The sequence below is a fragment of the Pteropus medius genome, unplaced genomic scaffold (assembly GCF_902729225.1).
Source record: "Pteropus medius unplaced genomic scaffold, Ma_sr-lr_union100, whole genome shotgun sequence".
NCBI lineage: Eukaryota > Metazoa > Chordata > Mammalia > Chiroptera > Pteropodidae > Pteropus > Pteropus medius.
In genome coordinates, this window is record NW_024355521.1 from 80,851 (window position 1) to 96,698 (window position 15,848).

A 15,848-nucleotide genomic window follows, 5' to 3' on the forward strand; every position below is an offset into this window, starting at 1 on the left:
ATGATGAAACCAAGGTTAAAAGATCCTCAGTGGCTTGCCGAACACACACACAGCTAAGACAGGAAGGGCAAGGATTTGACACCAGGTCTTCTGATTTCCAGACCCATGCTTTCAACTTAGCTTCACTTCAGTGTCCCCACTAGCCCTTTTGATGGCTATACAGGCGTACCTTGGAGATATTGCGGGTTCAGTTCCAGACCACCTCAATTAAGTGAGTATAGCAATAAAGCGAGTCATAATCTTTTTGCTAATATAGGGTCTTGCCTTCAATTTGTAAAATACTCAACATCTGTAAAGCGTGATAAAGCAAAGAGCAATAAAAACGAGGTATGTCTGTAGTTACTTACGTGCAGATTTATAATAGTTGACAATTCACATACTGTTTTTATCAGCCACATGCAAAAATCATTAAGATATAACAGAATTTTAGGAGGACATAATTATAAAAGTAATGAGGGCTCAGAGGGCTTGAGTGACTTGTTCAAGATAAAACAGCTAAGAGGCTGAGTCTGTACTCGACCATAGGTCTCTATTGGCTTCAAAACAGGAGCGCTTTTTAACTAATTAAAGGCACATAAACAGCACAATGGAGAGGAAATTACATGAGAACAGGAATCAGAAGACATGGATTCCCATCCCCGTTCCAATCTTTACTGGCTATAGCACTTCAGACAAGTCCCTTGTCCTTTGTGAAATGGAAACGATGATCTCTGACCTACTTTACTGAGACGGGAAGATCCAAATGGATGCAAAAGTATTCTGAAATCCACTCCTCCACATCACCCCATAATAGAAGGTACGACCTCAGGCAGATCAGTCAGTCAGACCTGGATTCTGGATTCAAATTCTGACTCCGCCACTTACTGGCTGTGTGACTCTGGGCAAGCAATTTCACCTCTCTGATGCCTCAGTTTTCTCATCTGCAAAATAAGGCTAAATCAAGTCCGTATCCCCAAAGGTTATGACGATTAAATGAATGCACCCATTTACACAGGGACTGTCTTGACACAGTAGTCCATCAAAAAACGCCTGTCACTATTACCGTTATAATTGTGCCTCTCAGGTCTTCAATTTCTTGGAAGTACGTACTTTCTGAGTTACCAAACGTGCCCTGGGCTTCAGTTTCGCTTCCATTATTCTCTGCCTTCTTCCTCGGACCCGGTCCCTTCCTTCCCAGTCCCCCTTCTCCACAGCCCGCCTTAAACTCTCCAGGAACCCCAGACCCCCTTTGCCCCGTTTCGGCGCCGTCTCTTACTCGATAGCCTTGGTTGGGTGCCCGTGGCGCTCGTAGACCAGCGCCTGGACCTGGGAGGGCTCGGCAGAAGCGGAGTAGGAGGCGGCCGCAGGCGAGCAGCGGCCCGCAGAGAGCAGCAGCCCCGGCCGCAGCCGGGCCGCGCTTCGCGACCAGCGCAGCGCGCAGCAGACCCACATGCTCGCTTCAGTCAACTCAGTGCGGGACGCCGGGGATACGTCATCACCCCGCGACCGCGCGCCTGAGGCCCGCCTCCCGCTCCGCCGCGTGACCAAGCCCCTTGCTCCTTCTAAAGGGAGCGCGATAAAGGAATTCCCCTTCCTCTGCTGCCCGCGCGGTGGCGCCTGGTGAGACTACGCGGGGAGCCAGTGATGAGCGGTGAAGGGCTGTGCGGGAGTCGAGATTTCCAGCTCGCCGAAGTTGATCTAACAAGGAGAGTCTGAGACTGACCTAAAGCTTTGTCTACGGTCTGCAATTTGGTGTTTGATTTGGGGGAAGACGTGCCTCGGTTTCGCCTTCCTACCGTTTATTGAGGCATTTAGGCCCTTTAAAGCAATGCCTCATTTAATCCCCACTTTCTTCTAATAGTATAGTGAGACAGAGCGTACTTTCCTCCACTGAGTAGAGTGCGTGTAAACTGATGTGGAGGCTAGAGTACTGGGTTTAGAGTTAGAAGATTTAGGTTCACATCCCATCCCAGCTTCCTTGCTTGGCCACCTTGAGAAAGTGACTGAAACTTTGAGTCTGTTTTCTCATCGGTACAAAGTGGGAGAATATACCTCCTTCAGGACTGTTGTGAGGACTGCGTAGAACAACGGAATAATGTTATTGTGGACGCGAGAGCATCTTGGAAAATGCTAAGTGTGTTCAGATATAGGGAAGGGATCATAAGGAGGGCCTCCTCCCCAAATGATCACAGGGTAGAAGGGGATTAAGTGGGATGAAGTACTTTGTAAAAAGATGTAGCCCAGTAAAGACACTAGATCATATTTTTGGTGGCGTGAAGACATGAGCATAACTAAAACGCCAGATGAATGTTATAGCATGACAGAGGGCACTGGAATCAAGGAGAGAGGCACTCTGGAATGGGGGTGGGATAGGGACTCTTAGAGGAGATGCTGTTGGAGCCAGTCCTGTGACTCAAAATCTCCAATATGCATAAAACCCATCTCAGACTGAAGTTCCATCTCAGACCTACTGAATTAGAACCTTGGGGAGGGGTCCTAGAATGTATATTTCTTACAAGCTCTCAAGAACATTGTGATGCAGGTGGCCCAGGGAACAGGCTTTGAGAAACACGGAGCCAGAGCTTCCAAGGATAAAGAAGTTTCTTTCTCTGGGTTTTATTGACCCAAAGCTTGCCAGCTTAGAACCTTTCCTCTGAGGAAGAGAAGAAAGCAAAGTGCTGTGATGAAGGATCAGGGGCTTAATTCTGGCAAATCTAGATTTGAATCCTGGCTCTGTCACTTTCCAGCCATTTGGTTTGGACAAGTCACTTGGTCTCTCTGGGTCTCCATTTCCTTATCCTCAAAAATAAGGGAAATAATAATGTCTGTTTCAAGGCTGTGAGGATCAAGTGAAATATTTACTTCACTTGAAGCACTTAGCACAAGAATGCTTGGCACATGAAAGCATTTGATGAATATTATTAGGGGGTTATTGTGAAGATTAAATGAGAAATATCACATGAAAAAACCCAGACCAGGGTCTGGCTCATAGTATGTGCTCAGAAAGTTTTTGTTTTTATTGTAGAGAAAGTTGGTGTTCCATGGTGGGAGAAAGACTTAGTCCCACACTGGCTGGGTGTATCCTCCTGAGCACGCGCGCACCTGCGCACGCGCGCACACACACACACACACACACACACACACTACCCAGTCCTGCTTATTTTCTATTTTCATGGTGACACAAACACAGGTCAACTTCTGTCGGAAGACATCCTAGGTGACATTGAGCTGTTGACCTTGTCTTCTCTACAAATATCTATGTTATCTTCTCTGAGGTCCCTGGGTAGCCAGGCCAGGATACTTAGAAAATCACCCAGTAGGTCTTCCTCCTTGGGCCTGGACTTAGTCCCCCATTCATCCTGATAGCCCTCACTTTTGTTCTAGGCCATCAGCTGTTATTCAAACTGTGTCGACAGCCTTCTTCCTAACTGAGATCCCCTCCTTTCTTTCTCTCTCCCCAATTCCTTCTTTTTCAGGCCTCCGGAATGACTTTTTTCCAAACGGAAAGACCAGATTTGTCTTTCCCTGGCTTGAAGTCCTTCTGTGATTCTCCAATATTTAGGGAGAACCAGAAGCTACAGTTCTTTGTACAACACCATGAACAATTGATATATTAAACTTAAAATTGTAAGCAAAACTATGATTCTATACTAATTCTATCCTTCATTCATACTCGTGACATGTACTAAAGTTTTCAGAAAAATGTGTGGAGGAGAGACACCTTAAAACAAAAAAATTATATATTTATTGTAATTAATTTTTCATCTTGCAAATTAGAAAACTATGATAATGGTCTTAATTCAATGGCAAACCCCCTCAACTTGAGGAACTCTTGGGTCCCCCTCGGGCAAGTTTGAGGTCACTGATCTAGGGGTTCAAGTCCAATGTCCTGAACTTGTATTCAGGACTTTTGCACTCTGACTCCCACACTGTCTTTATCTCCTGCTATTGGACCATGCATAGCTTATAATCCAACTGGACCGGAAACCCACCTTTCCCAATACTTCCATATCCTGTGCCTTTATTCAGTCTGCTCCTTCTGCCTAAAATGCTCTTCTTAGTCTTGCCTATCTGGGAAACTCCAGGTTCAGATATAATTTCTTTGATGTTGTTTTCCAATCCTTCAGGCTGAGTTAGCCCCTGGTGCCTCTGTTTTTTTCTGGACTGGTGTTATGGCCTTTAGGACTCAGTCTCTTATTTATTTATGTGCCCGTTTCCCGCTCCAGGCAAGAGTAGAACCATGTTTGGTGTATCTCCATGATGCTGGCACCCGACGTGGGGCCTGACACAGGGTAGGTGTCATAAATATTCCATGAGTTGAAAGTAATTGAATTTCCTCATGGCTTGGTCCTGTTTGTGGTGCTGTCTCCTTTTTCTTAGATCTGGGTCATTCCAAACCAGGACTTTCCTTCTCTCTTCCCTCTTTTCTTTAAGATTATAGAAGTTTGTAGTCTTTTTCAAGTGAAGCAGAATGTTCTCTTTTCATCTGTCCACCTGTTCATTATATTCTTTCTCCCTTCATCAGTCTCTGCTCCATGGACTTCCCCTGCACAAAGAATGGAAGGGTGTGGAATCGGTCAGGTCTAGGTTTGAGTCCTGGACCCACCACTTACTAGCCTTGTGACCTTCAGCAAGTGCCTTATGCTCTCTGAACCTTGGTTTCCACATCCAAAAAATATGGAATCAATGGTAAAACCCTGTCACGAGGCTCCTGCAAGAGTCTTCTGCAAACGTCTTCTGCAAACAGCAGCATTTTGGATTTTGCTGTTCACCAGATTTCTCTCCTTGAGTTTCCTTTCTGGGTGGTCCTTTCTGTCTCTTCTCTGCTCAGCATCTGTCGACCTCCATTTCTTCCCCATCACCTTCGGTCTTTCTGTTTAATTCTCTGCCTCTGGTTCCTGCCTGCTATCTTTTCAGTCCCTTCTTGGCTCAGCCTGGAACTCATCAGTGCTCACAAAAGAGAAGACCTAGAACCCAGGAGCCTTCAGCCCTGCCTCTTCCAGACCCAGGACAACCTCAGTTATGCCAGCCTCAATATAGAGCCAGCTGGGGGAGGAGGCAGTGCACAGAGAAGGCCTAGATACACCTTGAATTCATAGGCTCTGTCCAATGCCACTGCTCATTAGTTAGACCCATTTGCTCATTGGTCTATACCTTCACAGCCTGTTCTCCATTTGGCTGCTTGAGGAACATTTTTTTTTTTTTAAATGAAAGAACAGAACCTTTTATTCTTCTGCTTAATGCTTCAGTGGCTTCCCACCACTCTTAGGATTTAACCCCAAATCTCGTGGCTTCTTGTGTGACCTGCAAATCTTGCCAACCTCTCTATCTGCATTTGGCTCTTCTTTCCTCCCCACCCACTTCATTCCATCCACCTTGGCCTCGCTGCTCCTCAGACCCATTGGCTCCTGCCTTTGCATGGTCTATCTTCTCTGTCTACAGTGTTCTTCCCAAGTGATTGCATGAGGCTAGCTCCTTCTCATGCTTCAGGTGTCAGCTCAAATGTCACCATATCGCTTCCTCAGAGAATTGCTCTCAGATCACCTTAACTAAAGTAGACCCCCCCACCTCCAAATATTTATCATAACACTCCATTTCCTTTAGAATACACATCTCAGATTATAATGATATATTTATCTGCACATTTGCTATGAGTCTCTTCCACTAAAATGTAAGCTTCATGAAGGCAAGGCCAATGTCTATATTCTTTCATTCATTCATTCATTCATTCATCCATCCATTCAATATTTATCGAGCACTAACTACATACCAGATACCAAGCACGGGGATACAAGACAGAGTACTTGCCCTTAGGGAGCTCATGTTCTAGAGGTGGAGACAAATAATGAATACATCATACAGTATATGCTCTATTTAAAACTGCCAGAATCTCCCTCCTTCACTCTTTCTCACCCCCATTTTTCTGGTATATCACTGTCTCATGTACCAGAGACAGTGGTTGATCACTGTTTCATAGACCAGAGAATTTGCTTTTTTTGATTGTTTATTGCTCTTGATTTACCACTGAAATGTAAGCTCTGTGAGGGTAGGGATTTTGTCTGTTATATATTTCCAGTTTGGCTTATAGTAATTGTTGTATAGTAAAAGTTTCCAGTATTAGTTGATTTGTTCCAGGTGGAAGGCAGGTCTCAGCCTCAATTCAATTCAAGCCAGAAGACCTTGATTCAAATTTTGGTGCTGCAGCATAGTAATACGTAACTTTGGAAAAGTCACTCCTTTCTCTCTATCTCGATTTTCATAACTTTGTAATGGGAAAAACAATGGTGAGTATTAAATGACTCCATGTGGGTTAAGCACATAGAAGGTGTCTGGTCTTACCTAGTAATGGATAACTTGTTTGTGGTTATCATACAAGGGTTTATAAGGATAGAGGCCCAAATAATACTTAACCTGTGTAGCCAGAGGGTACACTAGAACCACTGTGAGTTAGTGAGGGAGACAGACTTCATGGCATGAAAAAGAAGAACTTTCTAAAAGTTCATCATTGCAAGGGGACATAGGTGAATCCACTATCATAGTCGAAGACTTTAACACCTTTCTGTCAGAAATGAATACTTCCAGCAGGCAGAAAATCAGCAAAGACACAGTTGAGCTCTATAACATCGTCAATCCACTGGATATAATGGACATTGATAGAGTACTTCACCCAACAACAGCAGAGCACACATTCTTCTCAAGCTCACTTGGGATAGTCAACAAGATAGAATGCATTCTGGGCCATAAAGCGCAGCTTAACAAATTCAGAAGAACAGAATTCATACTCTCATTGCTCTTAGAAATCAATTAAATTAGAAATCAATAACAAAAAGGTAGCTGGAAAATGCCCCAAAACTTGGAGATTAAATAACACGCTTTGAAATGACACATAGGGCAAAGAAGAAGTCTCAAGAGAAATTTAAAAATATTTTGAACTAAGTGAAAATGAAATGAAATGAAAACACAACTTATCAAAATTTGTGGGATGCAGCAAAAACAGTGCTTACAGGGGAATTTGTAGCACTGAATGGATGTAGGAGAAAGGAAAAAAGATCTAAAATTAACCATCTAAGCTTCTGCTTTAGAAAACTAGGAAAAGAAGTGCAAATTAAATCCAAAGGAAGCAGAAGAAAAATAATAAAAATTAGAGCAGAAATCAGTCAAATGGAAAATGGGAAATCAATAGAGAAAAATCAACCCAAGCAAAAGCTGGTTCTTGGAAAAGATCAATAAATCAATAAGTCTCTAGGCAGGCCAACTAAGAAAAGAAGAGAGATACAAATTGCTAATATCAGAAATGAAAGGGAGGGGCATCACTACAGATCCCATGGACATTAAAACAATAAGAAAGGAATACTATGATCAGCTCTAAAAGTTATCATTTCCAAAGACCCAACCACCCGCTCTTAGTAGGTGATGAGCATTCTGTCCTTGGAGATATGTATTAATGTGCATTTGGAGTCGCCAAGGTAGAGGAAATACAAGCATCAAATGGGGCAGAGAGGCTGAGTGTCTTTGAGTCTGTTCTTGAGGGCTAGATATGAGCAGTAAGCGTGCTCACTCGACTGAGAATGTCGGTGACAGATCAGTGCAGAGGCGAGGGGAGGGGGTCCAAGCCTAGCCTGGGACCCGGGGTGGGGGGGTGGGGAGGAGGGAGGGTGCAGGAGTGGGGGATGGGAGCGTCTGGGCAGCGGGAAACCGGATCCGGCAGCAGCACGTGCGGCTGCCAGTAGGGGGCACAGCAAGACCACGGACCGCGCAATCGGGTCTGACGTCAGCGCCCCGCTTGCTTGGGCTCCCGCTCTGGACTCGGCGCCAGTCCCGCTCCGCGCCGCGCTGCTTAGCTCCGGCTCTGGCTCGCCTTGGGCTCGGCTCGCGCTCCAGCGGCGGCCCCCGCGCCGGGCCCGGGGCAAGCGGCGGCGCACCATGGCCCGCGCCCAGGCTCTCGTCCTGGCGCTCACCTTCCAGCTCTGCGCTCCTGAGACCGAGACTCCGGCAGGTAAGCGCGTGTCGGTCGGACGAATCTTGCCCCGCGGAGTCCCCGGGCCCGTGGCGTAGCTGGGAAGAAAGTGTGAGTGTTGGGTGACCCGGCGTTACGAGCCTGCTCTCTGCGTGTGTCTGAGTGTTGGATGTGCGATCCTGTGCTCAGGGTGTTCTGTGTCTGCGAATGTCGTGTGTCCATGAGTTGTGTGTTCAAGAAAAGGTGGTGCGTGTGTTGTGTGTCCACAAGTACATTTGGGTGAATGTTGTGTGCATCGAGTCATTATATATGTGAGCTGAGAGTCTGTGTGTGTGTCAGTGTGTAGTGTTTGTGTGGCCAAGTAGATTGTGTGTCTGTTGTGTGTACATCTGAGTTTGGTTGTGTGGGCTGGAGTTTTATCAGCTATGTGTTGCATTTGTTTGCATTTTGTGTGCCGTAGCATAGAGTGCTGTTTGTTGTGTGTTTGAGAATGTGTTGTGTGTTTGTGTTATGTGTGTGGCCGGGAGTGCTCTGTGGATTCTGCCCGCGTGTGGATCAGGGAACGCGTGTGTGGTGTGTATGCTTGTGAGATCTGTGTACGTGTGTGAAGGCGTGGGAACGGGTCTGGAACGTGTGTGTCTGTGCGCTGTGTGCGCGATGTGTACGTGTGGGAGTGTCTGGGGTTGGTGGTGTGCGCCGCCGGGGGCTGTGTGGGTCCGAGTGAATGCCAAGTGTGTCGGGAATGCGTGTGTAGGAGCGTGTCTGGAGCGGATGTGAGTGTGTGTGTCCGTGCGTGCTGGCTGCGTGTCCAGGAATGTGGCGAGTGTGCTGTGCGCCTGGGCCGTGGCTGAGTGTGTGCCCGGGGCCCGGGGCCGCCCGAGGGGGCGGTGGCAGGATATATGTGTGTGTGTGTGTGTGTGTGTCCCGCATGTGTGCGTGTGTGGCGCGCGGGCCTGGAACAAGTTGTCGCGGCGGCACCACCGCCCCTTCCCGGTCCAGCCCGGCCAGAGGCTCGGGAGGGAGAAATGGGGGCCCCGCGGCCGCCGACTCCGACATGTCGGGCTGTTTGTTGTTTCGCAAGTTCAGCGCGGCGCTGGCGGGCAGCTGATCCGAGGCGGCGCCGGGGCTGCGGGGCGCCGGGCGGTTGGCGGGGAGGGCCGGCCGCGCGAGGAGGACGCGAGGGGCCGCGGGCAGGGCCGGGCGCGGGAGGCGGACGCAGGAGGCCGTGGGGAGGGCGGGGCGGGCGGGCGCTCCTGGGGGCACAGGGCAGCGGGGCGGGGGCCGGGCCCGGGCGCGGCTGCGACGTCCGGGCGCGGGCAGGGGCCTGGCTCTCCGCCGCGGGACGGCGCCCCCTCCGGTTGCTCGCTGGAGGTGCCGCGGACCTTCGGGTCTCGCGGGACGCTCCCTCGGTCGACTCCGCAACTTTGTGCGGCCTCCCCGCCGGCCCGGACCGCCGTGTGTGTGTGTGAGAGTGTGTATGTGTGTCTCCGTGTTCGTCTGCTGTGTGATCGCGCTGTCTCTGGGCGTTTTGGAGTCTAGCGTATTTTGGCGTGATGTGTGTGTGTGTGTGTGTGTGTGTGTGTGTGTGTGTGTGTGTGTATCTGTATATAGGATCGCATATCAACGTGTGTATCTGGAGCCTGTGTCTGTCTCTGTGTGCCGTGGACCATGTGTCGGCTGTGTGTTTGTGTGCATGTGTCCGTGTCCCCCAACCCCTAAAACCCCCACATCCCATTCCGAGGTCTGGGATCCCAGGCTGTGGCCCCCTCCAGCGGATTTGCGCCCGTCCCCTCCCCTGGGGCTGGGGTGGGGCGGTACCCCTCTTGGGGGCCTCAGTCTCTCCCATCCCCACCTGTTGGGCAGCACCAGCCTGGTACCCAGGGTGCTGAGTAACGGGGAGACGCCTTGCGCAGGAATCAGCACTGAGACACACGCGGGAAGCCGCCTCGGCTCCCGAGAGAGACTCGTCTGAGACTTCGGCCTCAGAGAACGGCTTGCCCGGGATGGAGTTCGTGGCCCGACAGACCTCTCCCGCCTCTGCAGCGCAGCTCCCTGGCTCCCGCGGTCGCTCCTGCGGGTGGCTCAGAGTCGGGGACTGACCCTGAGGCCTCGGGGCCATCGGGCACAGCTTTAGCATTGACCTCCCCATGCCCTATCCTCCCCCAACTCCTCTCCAGTCCCACAGCAACCGCCCCCGCCCTGAGGTCAAACCCCAGGGGTACAATACGGGCTCTCCCACCCCTACAGCCTTCACCTTAATTCCAAGAACCCTCATGTGACTCAGCTTCTGGCAGCAGGGGAAATTGTCAAGAACTGAGGTTTGGGAGTGAGACTGTGAGCAAGTTACTGCCATTGCTCAGGCCTCAGTTTCCTCATCCGTCTCATAATAATGGTGTATGGTATTTGGTAGATCCTAAAGTAAAGCTACATCTGTGAGTACAAGCAAACAAAAAATGGTTTTGAGGACTGTTACATAGCTCCAGAGGCTGCGATTTCAAGCTGGGGGACCTGGGTTCAAATTCTGCCTCTGCCACTTGCTGTCCTTGTGACCTTGGGCAGGTCACTTCTAAAATTCCCCACAACCTTGTAGCTATTACTTACGTTAGAGCTTAATTAAGAAGCCTATAGTAGAAGGCGCAGGATCTGCCCTGGCCCCCAGTCTGTGTAGAATCAGCCCAGCTCCCTGAATGCCTCCTAATTTCCCCCTCCCCCTCCCCCCTTAGGGTGGGTATGTGATGTCTCTCAGCCTGTAAATCTGGCAGTAATTTATTCTGCTGCGTTCTAGCTCATTTTGTCCTTTTGGTTCCTGGAGTTGAGGACAGCAGGAATGAGGGAGAGGCTGCCCAGTGGTTTCAGGTTGGGCAATAAAGGCTTGTCTGGGCAGCTGGCCCTTCTCTCTGAGGCTGGGGGAGGGGACTCTACAGGAAGTGGCGAGAGTGGGGATGTTTAGCTCTGTGGCAGCCTCCTGCCCAGTTCAGGTGTCAGGGAAAATCCAGAGTGGGTACCCTGCTTGCTCAAGGCAGGCTGCCATCCTCCCAAGCTTTTATCAGCTAAGCTAGAGTTGGGGGGTGGTCTATTCATGCAGGGCTGGGTTAGCTAGAGTGGCAGGGGTCCCTTGTGCCCTCTTCCTCCCTCAACTCTCTTCCCTCCTCCAAGCCCTCTTCTGCATCCTGATGCATCCCTACCCTTACACACTCTCAGCATCTCTCTCATCTGTCCCCTTCTCTCCATCCTCATCCATCTCTCACCTGCAGGAAGGCTCCAGCCTCTTCCCTCCCTCCTTCCATGGTGCCAGGGATCTTTTTAAAACAAAAACTCACTTTTGGAATCTGGTTTGGAACCCACTGAAGGCTTCCTCATTGCCTTTAGGGTTAAGTCCCCCCCACCCCACTTTGCCTTGTTGCCTGTTCTAGCCCCTGTCTGCCTGCCCAACCCCATCTCATTCCATGCTCCTTGTCCCTGCATCCTATGCTCTGGCCACTTTGACCTATTTATCAGTATCCCCTAAATGTGCATTGCCTGCTGTCTCTTCTCTGGGCCTTTGCACAAGCTGTGCTTTCTTCCCAGAACTCTCCAACTCCACCTCTTTTCCAGGTGAACTCCTGCTCTTCCTTCAGGTCTCAGCTTAGACATCACCTCCTCTCTGAAGTCTTCCTTGGTTACTCCCTGTTCTAGCCTAGGAAGGGAAGGTGGGGGTTGATTGGATTTTTTTTATAGCATTGTAATTATTGTAATTACAGTTTATTGGTCCTTTCTCCCTTACAGACTGTGAGCTCTGTGAGGACAAGGACTGAATATTTAGTTCACCTATGAATCCTTAGTGCCAGGCACAAATCCTGGCCCACTTGTGCTGAGTAAAATACATGTGCCATGAAAGAATGCAGTCCATTGGGTCAAATTCTGAGCTGGAGATGCCAGATGGGGGCGCACTGATTCCACTGAAAGTGGAGATTAAAGAAATAAGCTTCCCTCCAGGAATCTGGAAAATTCTGCTGGGGGATGGTGTTGTGCGTGAAAAGGCCATATAGACAGTGTCACCAGGGAGCTGTGAGTTGGGGATGTGAAGTCCCTGGCAGAGAGGAAGGGGCCAGGTCTTTGCCTGCCAGCACCTCCCCCCAGCTCCCTGCACTGCCTCCCACTGCCCTCCAACCCCACCCCCAGCAGCTGGCCAGGCTTGTCAGTGGATAGGTCTTTGTGCTGAAGGCCTGGACAGTTGGTGAGAGGCATCGAGTCCCAACCGTCAGTGTGAGTGTCTGTGGAGGAGGGAGAGACAATGAATCAGGGCGGGGAGACTCTCCCTCAGTCCTAGATCTTGAAGTGGGCAGGCGGGGTCACAGCCTCTGTCCTGGCTGCTTGTGAGCCTGAGGGAAGGGAGGAAAGCTGCTTCCTGTGGTGACCCCTGAGGCCAGCTGAGATGTGTGCAGGTGCAGTCCTGGCATATGGGCAGTCAGAGTGGGGAGTGTGTGTGTCTGTATAATTGTGGTTGTATGAATGTAGCCTGTGGCACAGGACATATGTGTGACCTGTCAGGGCATCTAGCTGTTTTGTTACCTTGTGTGGCAGGATCTGAATTTGTAGTAGGGAGGCAAACAGCTGCTTTGATCCCCGGGAGCCTGATGCTAGGGTATCTAGGTATCTAAATGTTAAATTCCTGGAGTTTGGATGCAGAACTATTAGGTGTGGGGCTCCCAGTGCCAGGATGTGGAGGATCTGAGTGTGCCAACCTAAGGATACCCTAGCTTCTGTGGATCGGTAGGTGCATGTATCCAGGTGTCTGGGAGTCCTCAGGTTAATGGGTGTTCAAGTGTGGGAGTGTCTCTGTGTTGTGTCCAGCTGTGGGGCTGTCCAGGTGCCTGGTGTCTGGGTGTGGGGTATCCAAGTGTCTGGATATCTGAGTGCGGGCTATCTGTGTACCCAGCAATGGGGTTCAAACACATTGGAATATCTGAGTGTTTGAGTCTGGCCATGGGTTGCCCTGTGCTTGGTGTGTCTGTGTGTTAGGTGTGTATGTCTCCAGGAAAGGGATGTGCATCTGTTGGATGGAAAGTGTCCTGGTGACTGTGCCCAGCTGTGGACTAGAGCTGTGCCAGCTCAACTTGTGACACCCACTTCCCTGGGGCTTGCCTCCTAATCTCCCTTCAGACCCCAAGGCCAAGAGCCTCAGGAGGAGGCCCCAGTGGCTCTCCTTTCCATGGTTAGTTGGTCTAGAGCTGCACAGTCTAATAGAACTTTTCTACAGTGATGGACGTGTTCTCTACTGCACTTTCTAATACGGTGGCCACTTAGTCACATAAGGTTATTAAATTTAAGTTAGTAAAAATTCATTAAAATAAAAATTCAGTCCCTTAGTCTCATCAGCCAAATTTTAAGCCCTCAAGAGTCACATGTTGCTAGTGGCTATTGTATTGGTCAGTGCAAGCAGAGAACATTTCCATCACGGCAGAAAGTTCTGTGGATAGTGCTGGTCTAGAGATGTGAGACCTGCAGCATCTTCAGTGAGGCCTGGACACCTCAGGGAGTGAATGAGTCTGGACGGACCATCACTCAGTAGCCTTTGAAGAAGGTTTGGTTGAGTCCATGTCCCCTTCTACCCAGGCCCATCATTTCTTGCCTGGACTATTGCAATAGCCCCCATCTCGGTCACCATTCTCCCATGAGTCTTCCAGTGCTTCCATTGCCCTGAGACCTGACTGACTTCTGTCAGGCAGACATAGGATGTTGCCATGCCGTTGCCCCAAGCTGAAGGTTCTCCAGCACCCAGGGGACAAAACCCAAATTCTAACATGGCAGGTGAGGTCCTGCATGACCCAGCCCCCGCTTTCCATGACAGCTTCATGCTTATGCCTCTCCACCCCGACCCCACTCCTCCCTATCCACCTTGTGATCCAGGACCACCAGGCCAGTGTTGATCTCAGAACCTGCCAGGCCCTTTCACACCTCTCTACGCTTGTACGAGCTGTGGCTCTTACTGAGGATGCCCTCTGGTTTTCCTTAGCACCCAGGGCTCAGCCTTCACAGTCCGTCTGTGATGTCATTTCCCCAGTGGAGCTTTCCAAGACCTCCTGGCACAGTGGGTCAGAGTTCTCCCAAACTTACCTATGACAGTGTGTGGCACTTGTTTTTTGTCTCCTTCCCCACTCTCCCCAAGAGCCTTGTACATGGCAGGTGCCCACTCAGTGTTTGCATCGATGTGAGCCCCTGGGTACACAGGGAAGCCTCAGTGGGGGTGGAGGATGGAGCTAGGGCTCTGGAGGGAAGTCATGGATGGCGGCTAGTATGTCCCCTTGGCTGGCCCTGGGCAGGGGCTGCCATTGCATGCAGAATGGCTAGAGGAAGACCCCTGGGGTAAACCGCCCAGAAGAGGCTGTTACCGGATGTCTCAAGGGAGCTTGGGCAGATTCATAGGGCGCAGACCCCAGGACCTGGTGGTGAATCAGAGGGGATGAGGACAAAGGGGGCTAGGTGCGGTTGCTGAGGGGTTGGAGTTGATTATAGAAGTTGAGGTGGGGAGAGTGGGATGGGAAATTGAGAGGGGTGTCATTGGGAATATTTTACAGGTAACATCACAGTTGGGGATTGGTGACAGCTCGGGAATGGGAGGTCACTAGCAATGAAGATATCTGGGGATAGGACAACTGAATGAGCAGATAGGTAGTGTTGGGGAACAACTGAGGGTTGGGGGATAGATGGGGATGGAGAGAAGAAGATGGAGACAAGGGGGGATGGGGGGCAGCTGGTGGATAAGAGATGACAACTGGGAGGTGTCAGAAGCCTATCTAGACAGGATAGGTGGGTCTTAGCTGAGAGAGTGTGAAATGCATTACTTAGAATGTGTATACAAGTGTGTGTTTGTGTGTTTACATGTGTGTATGTGGTTGTACATGTATGTAAATATGTGTTTTACCTCGAGTGTGGTGGTCAAGAATTTGGGCTTGGGAGCCAGGCCATCTGGGTTCTAATTCTGGCTCCAGCACTGCTAGCCGTGTAACACTTGGGCAAGTTACTTGACTTCTCTGGGCCCTTAGTGTTCTCGTCCGTGAGATGGGATAATAATAGAACATACTGCATGGGATGCTGTGATGACATATTTTGTGTACATACATATATGGTTCAGAACAGGTCCTGGCCCATAGTAAGCACTGTATCAGTATTAGCTATTATTAAGTGTGTTCTTGGCTTCTGATGAAGTCCAGGCCTGGGAGGGGCGATGGTGGCAGGGAAGGTGGGGGTGACCAGCCAGGTTGCTTGCGTCCGGCTTGCCTCTCACATCCTCCCCCTGTTCATCTCACTTCCAGCCCACCCTAGACCATGACCTAATCCAATAGGTCTTCCTCTCTGTCTCTCCCCTGCCCTGCCCTACACTGCCCTGCCCTGGGCTGGGGGCCAGGGGATGTGCTTTAATTGTCCAAAAGCTTTTTAGCAGAATCTGAATTCATTGTGTGCCTGCCAGTGCACTGGGGCCCTGCTCATATATAAATACCTGGACAATGTGCTCAGTTTTGGCTACCCGTCCCGTGGTTGGCAGCGATTTCATCCTGTGCCCTTGGAAAATCACTGGGGTGGAAGATGTTGGGAGTAGGGGATGGGGTGGAGGGAAGCCCGTGGGGCAAACGAGGCCTCCGTTCCTAACCCATGGGGTAGCCAGTTCAGCCCGACGGAGCTCAGGCACAGTGCTTTCCAGGGGTCTGGGCCCCTGCTCTCCAGAGCATCACAGGGAAGCATGTGCAGCCCTCCCTACAATACTTTTGGAGTGAGCCATTCCTTTGCCCTATGCTAATAACTGAGCTGCATCACTGCTCTGGACTGCTCTGAGTGAGTGCTATCAAGGGTTCCTGGTCCCAGCACCTCAGGACTGGGCCGCTGCATTGTGTCCTTGTACTACACTGCATCTCAGCCCTGCACTGCATGATCG

General features: G+C 50.3%; 2 protein-coding genes across 12 annotated transcripts in view; one reads left to right on the plus strand and one right to left on the minus strand.

The window, feature by feature from the left end:
• The window catches only part of MECR (mitochondrial trans-2-enoyl-CoA reductase), a 28,905-nt gene extending 27,435 nt beyond the window's left edge, over positions 1 to 1,470 (minus strand). For 2 of the 6 annotated variants that reach the window (XM_039858706.1, XM_039858703.1), the window contains exon 1: positions 1,256 to 1,469. In XM_039858706.1, the coding sequence (XP_039714640.1) occupies positions 1,256 to 1,431 (176 nt within the window). In that variant the 5' untranslated portion in view covers positions 1,432 to 1,469. Of the gene's footprint in view, positions 1 to 715; positions 921 to 1,255 lie in introns of those variants that run through there. The other 4 variants (XM_039858705.1, XM_039858704.1, XM_039858707.1 and 1 more) reach the window with 4 other exon arrangements.
• A 6,310-nt stretch (positions 1,471 to 7,780) lies between these two features.
• PTPRU (protein tyrosine phosphatase receptor type U) overlaps positions 7,781 to 15,848 on the plus strand; it is a 77,520-nt gene continuing 69,452 nt past the window's right edge. For 4 of the 6 annotated variants that reach the window (XR_005651943.1, XM_039858695.1, XM_039858698.1 and 1 more), the window contains exon 1: positions 7,782 to 7,975. Coding sequence is in view for 5 of the 6 variants with exons in the window: in XM_039858695.1 (XP_039714629.1) it covers positions 7,903 to 7,975 (73 nt within the window). In the remaining variant the exon portion in view is untranslated. Of the gene's footprint in view, positions 7,976 to 15,848 lie in introns of all 6 variants that reach the window. The other 2 variants (XM_039858697.1, XM_039858696.1) reach the window with 2 other exon arrangements.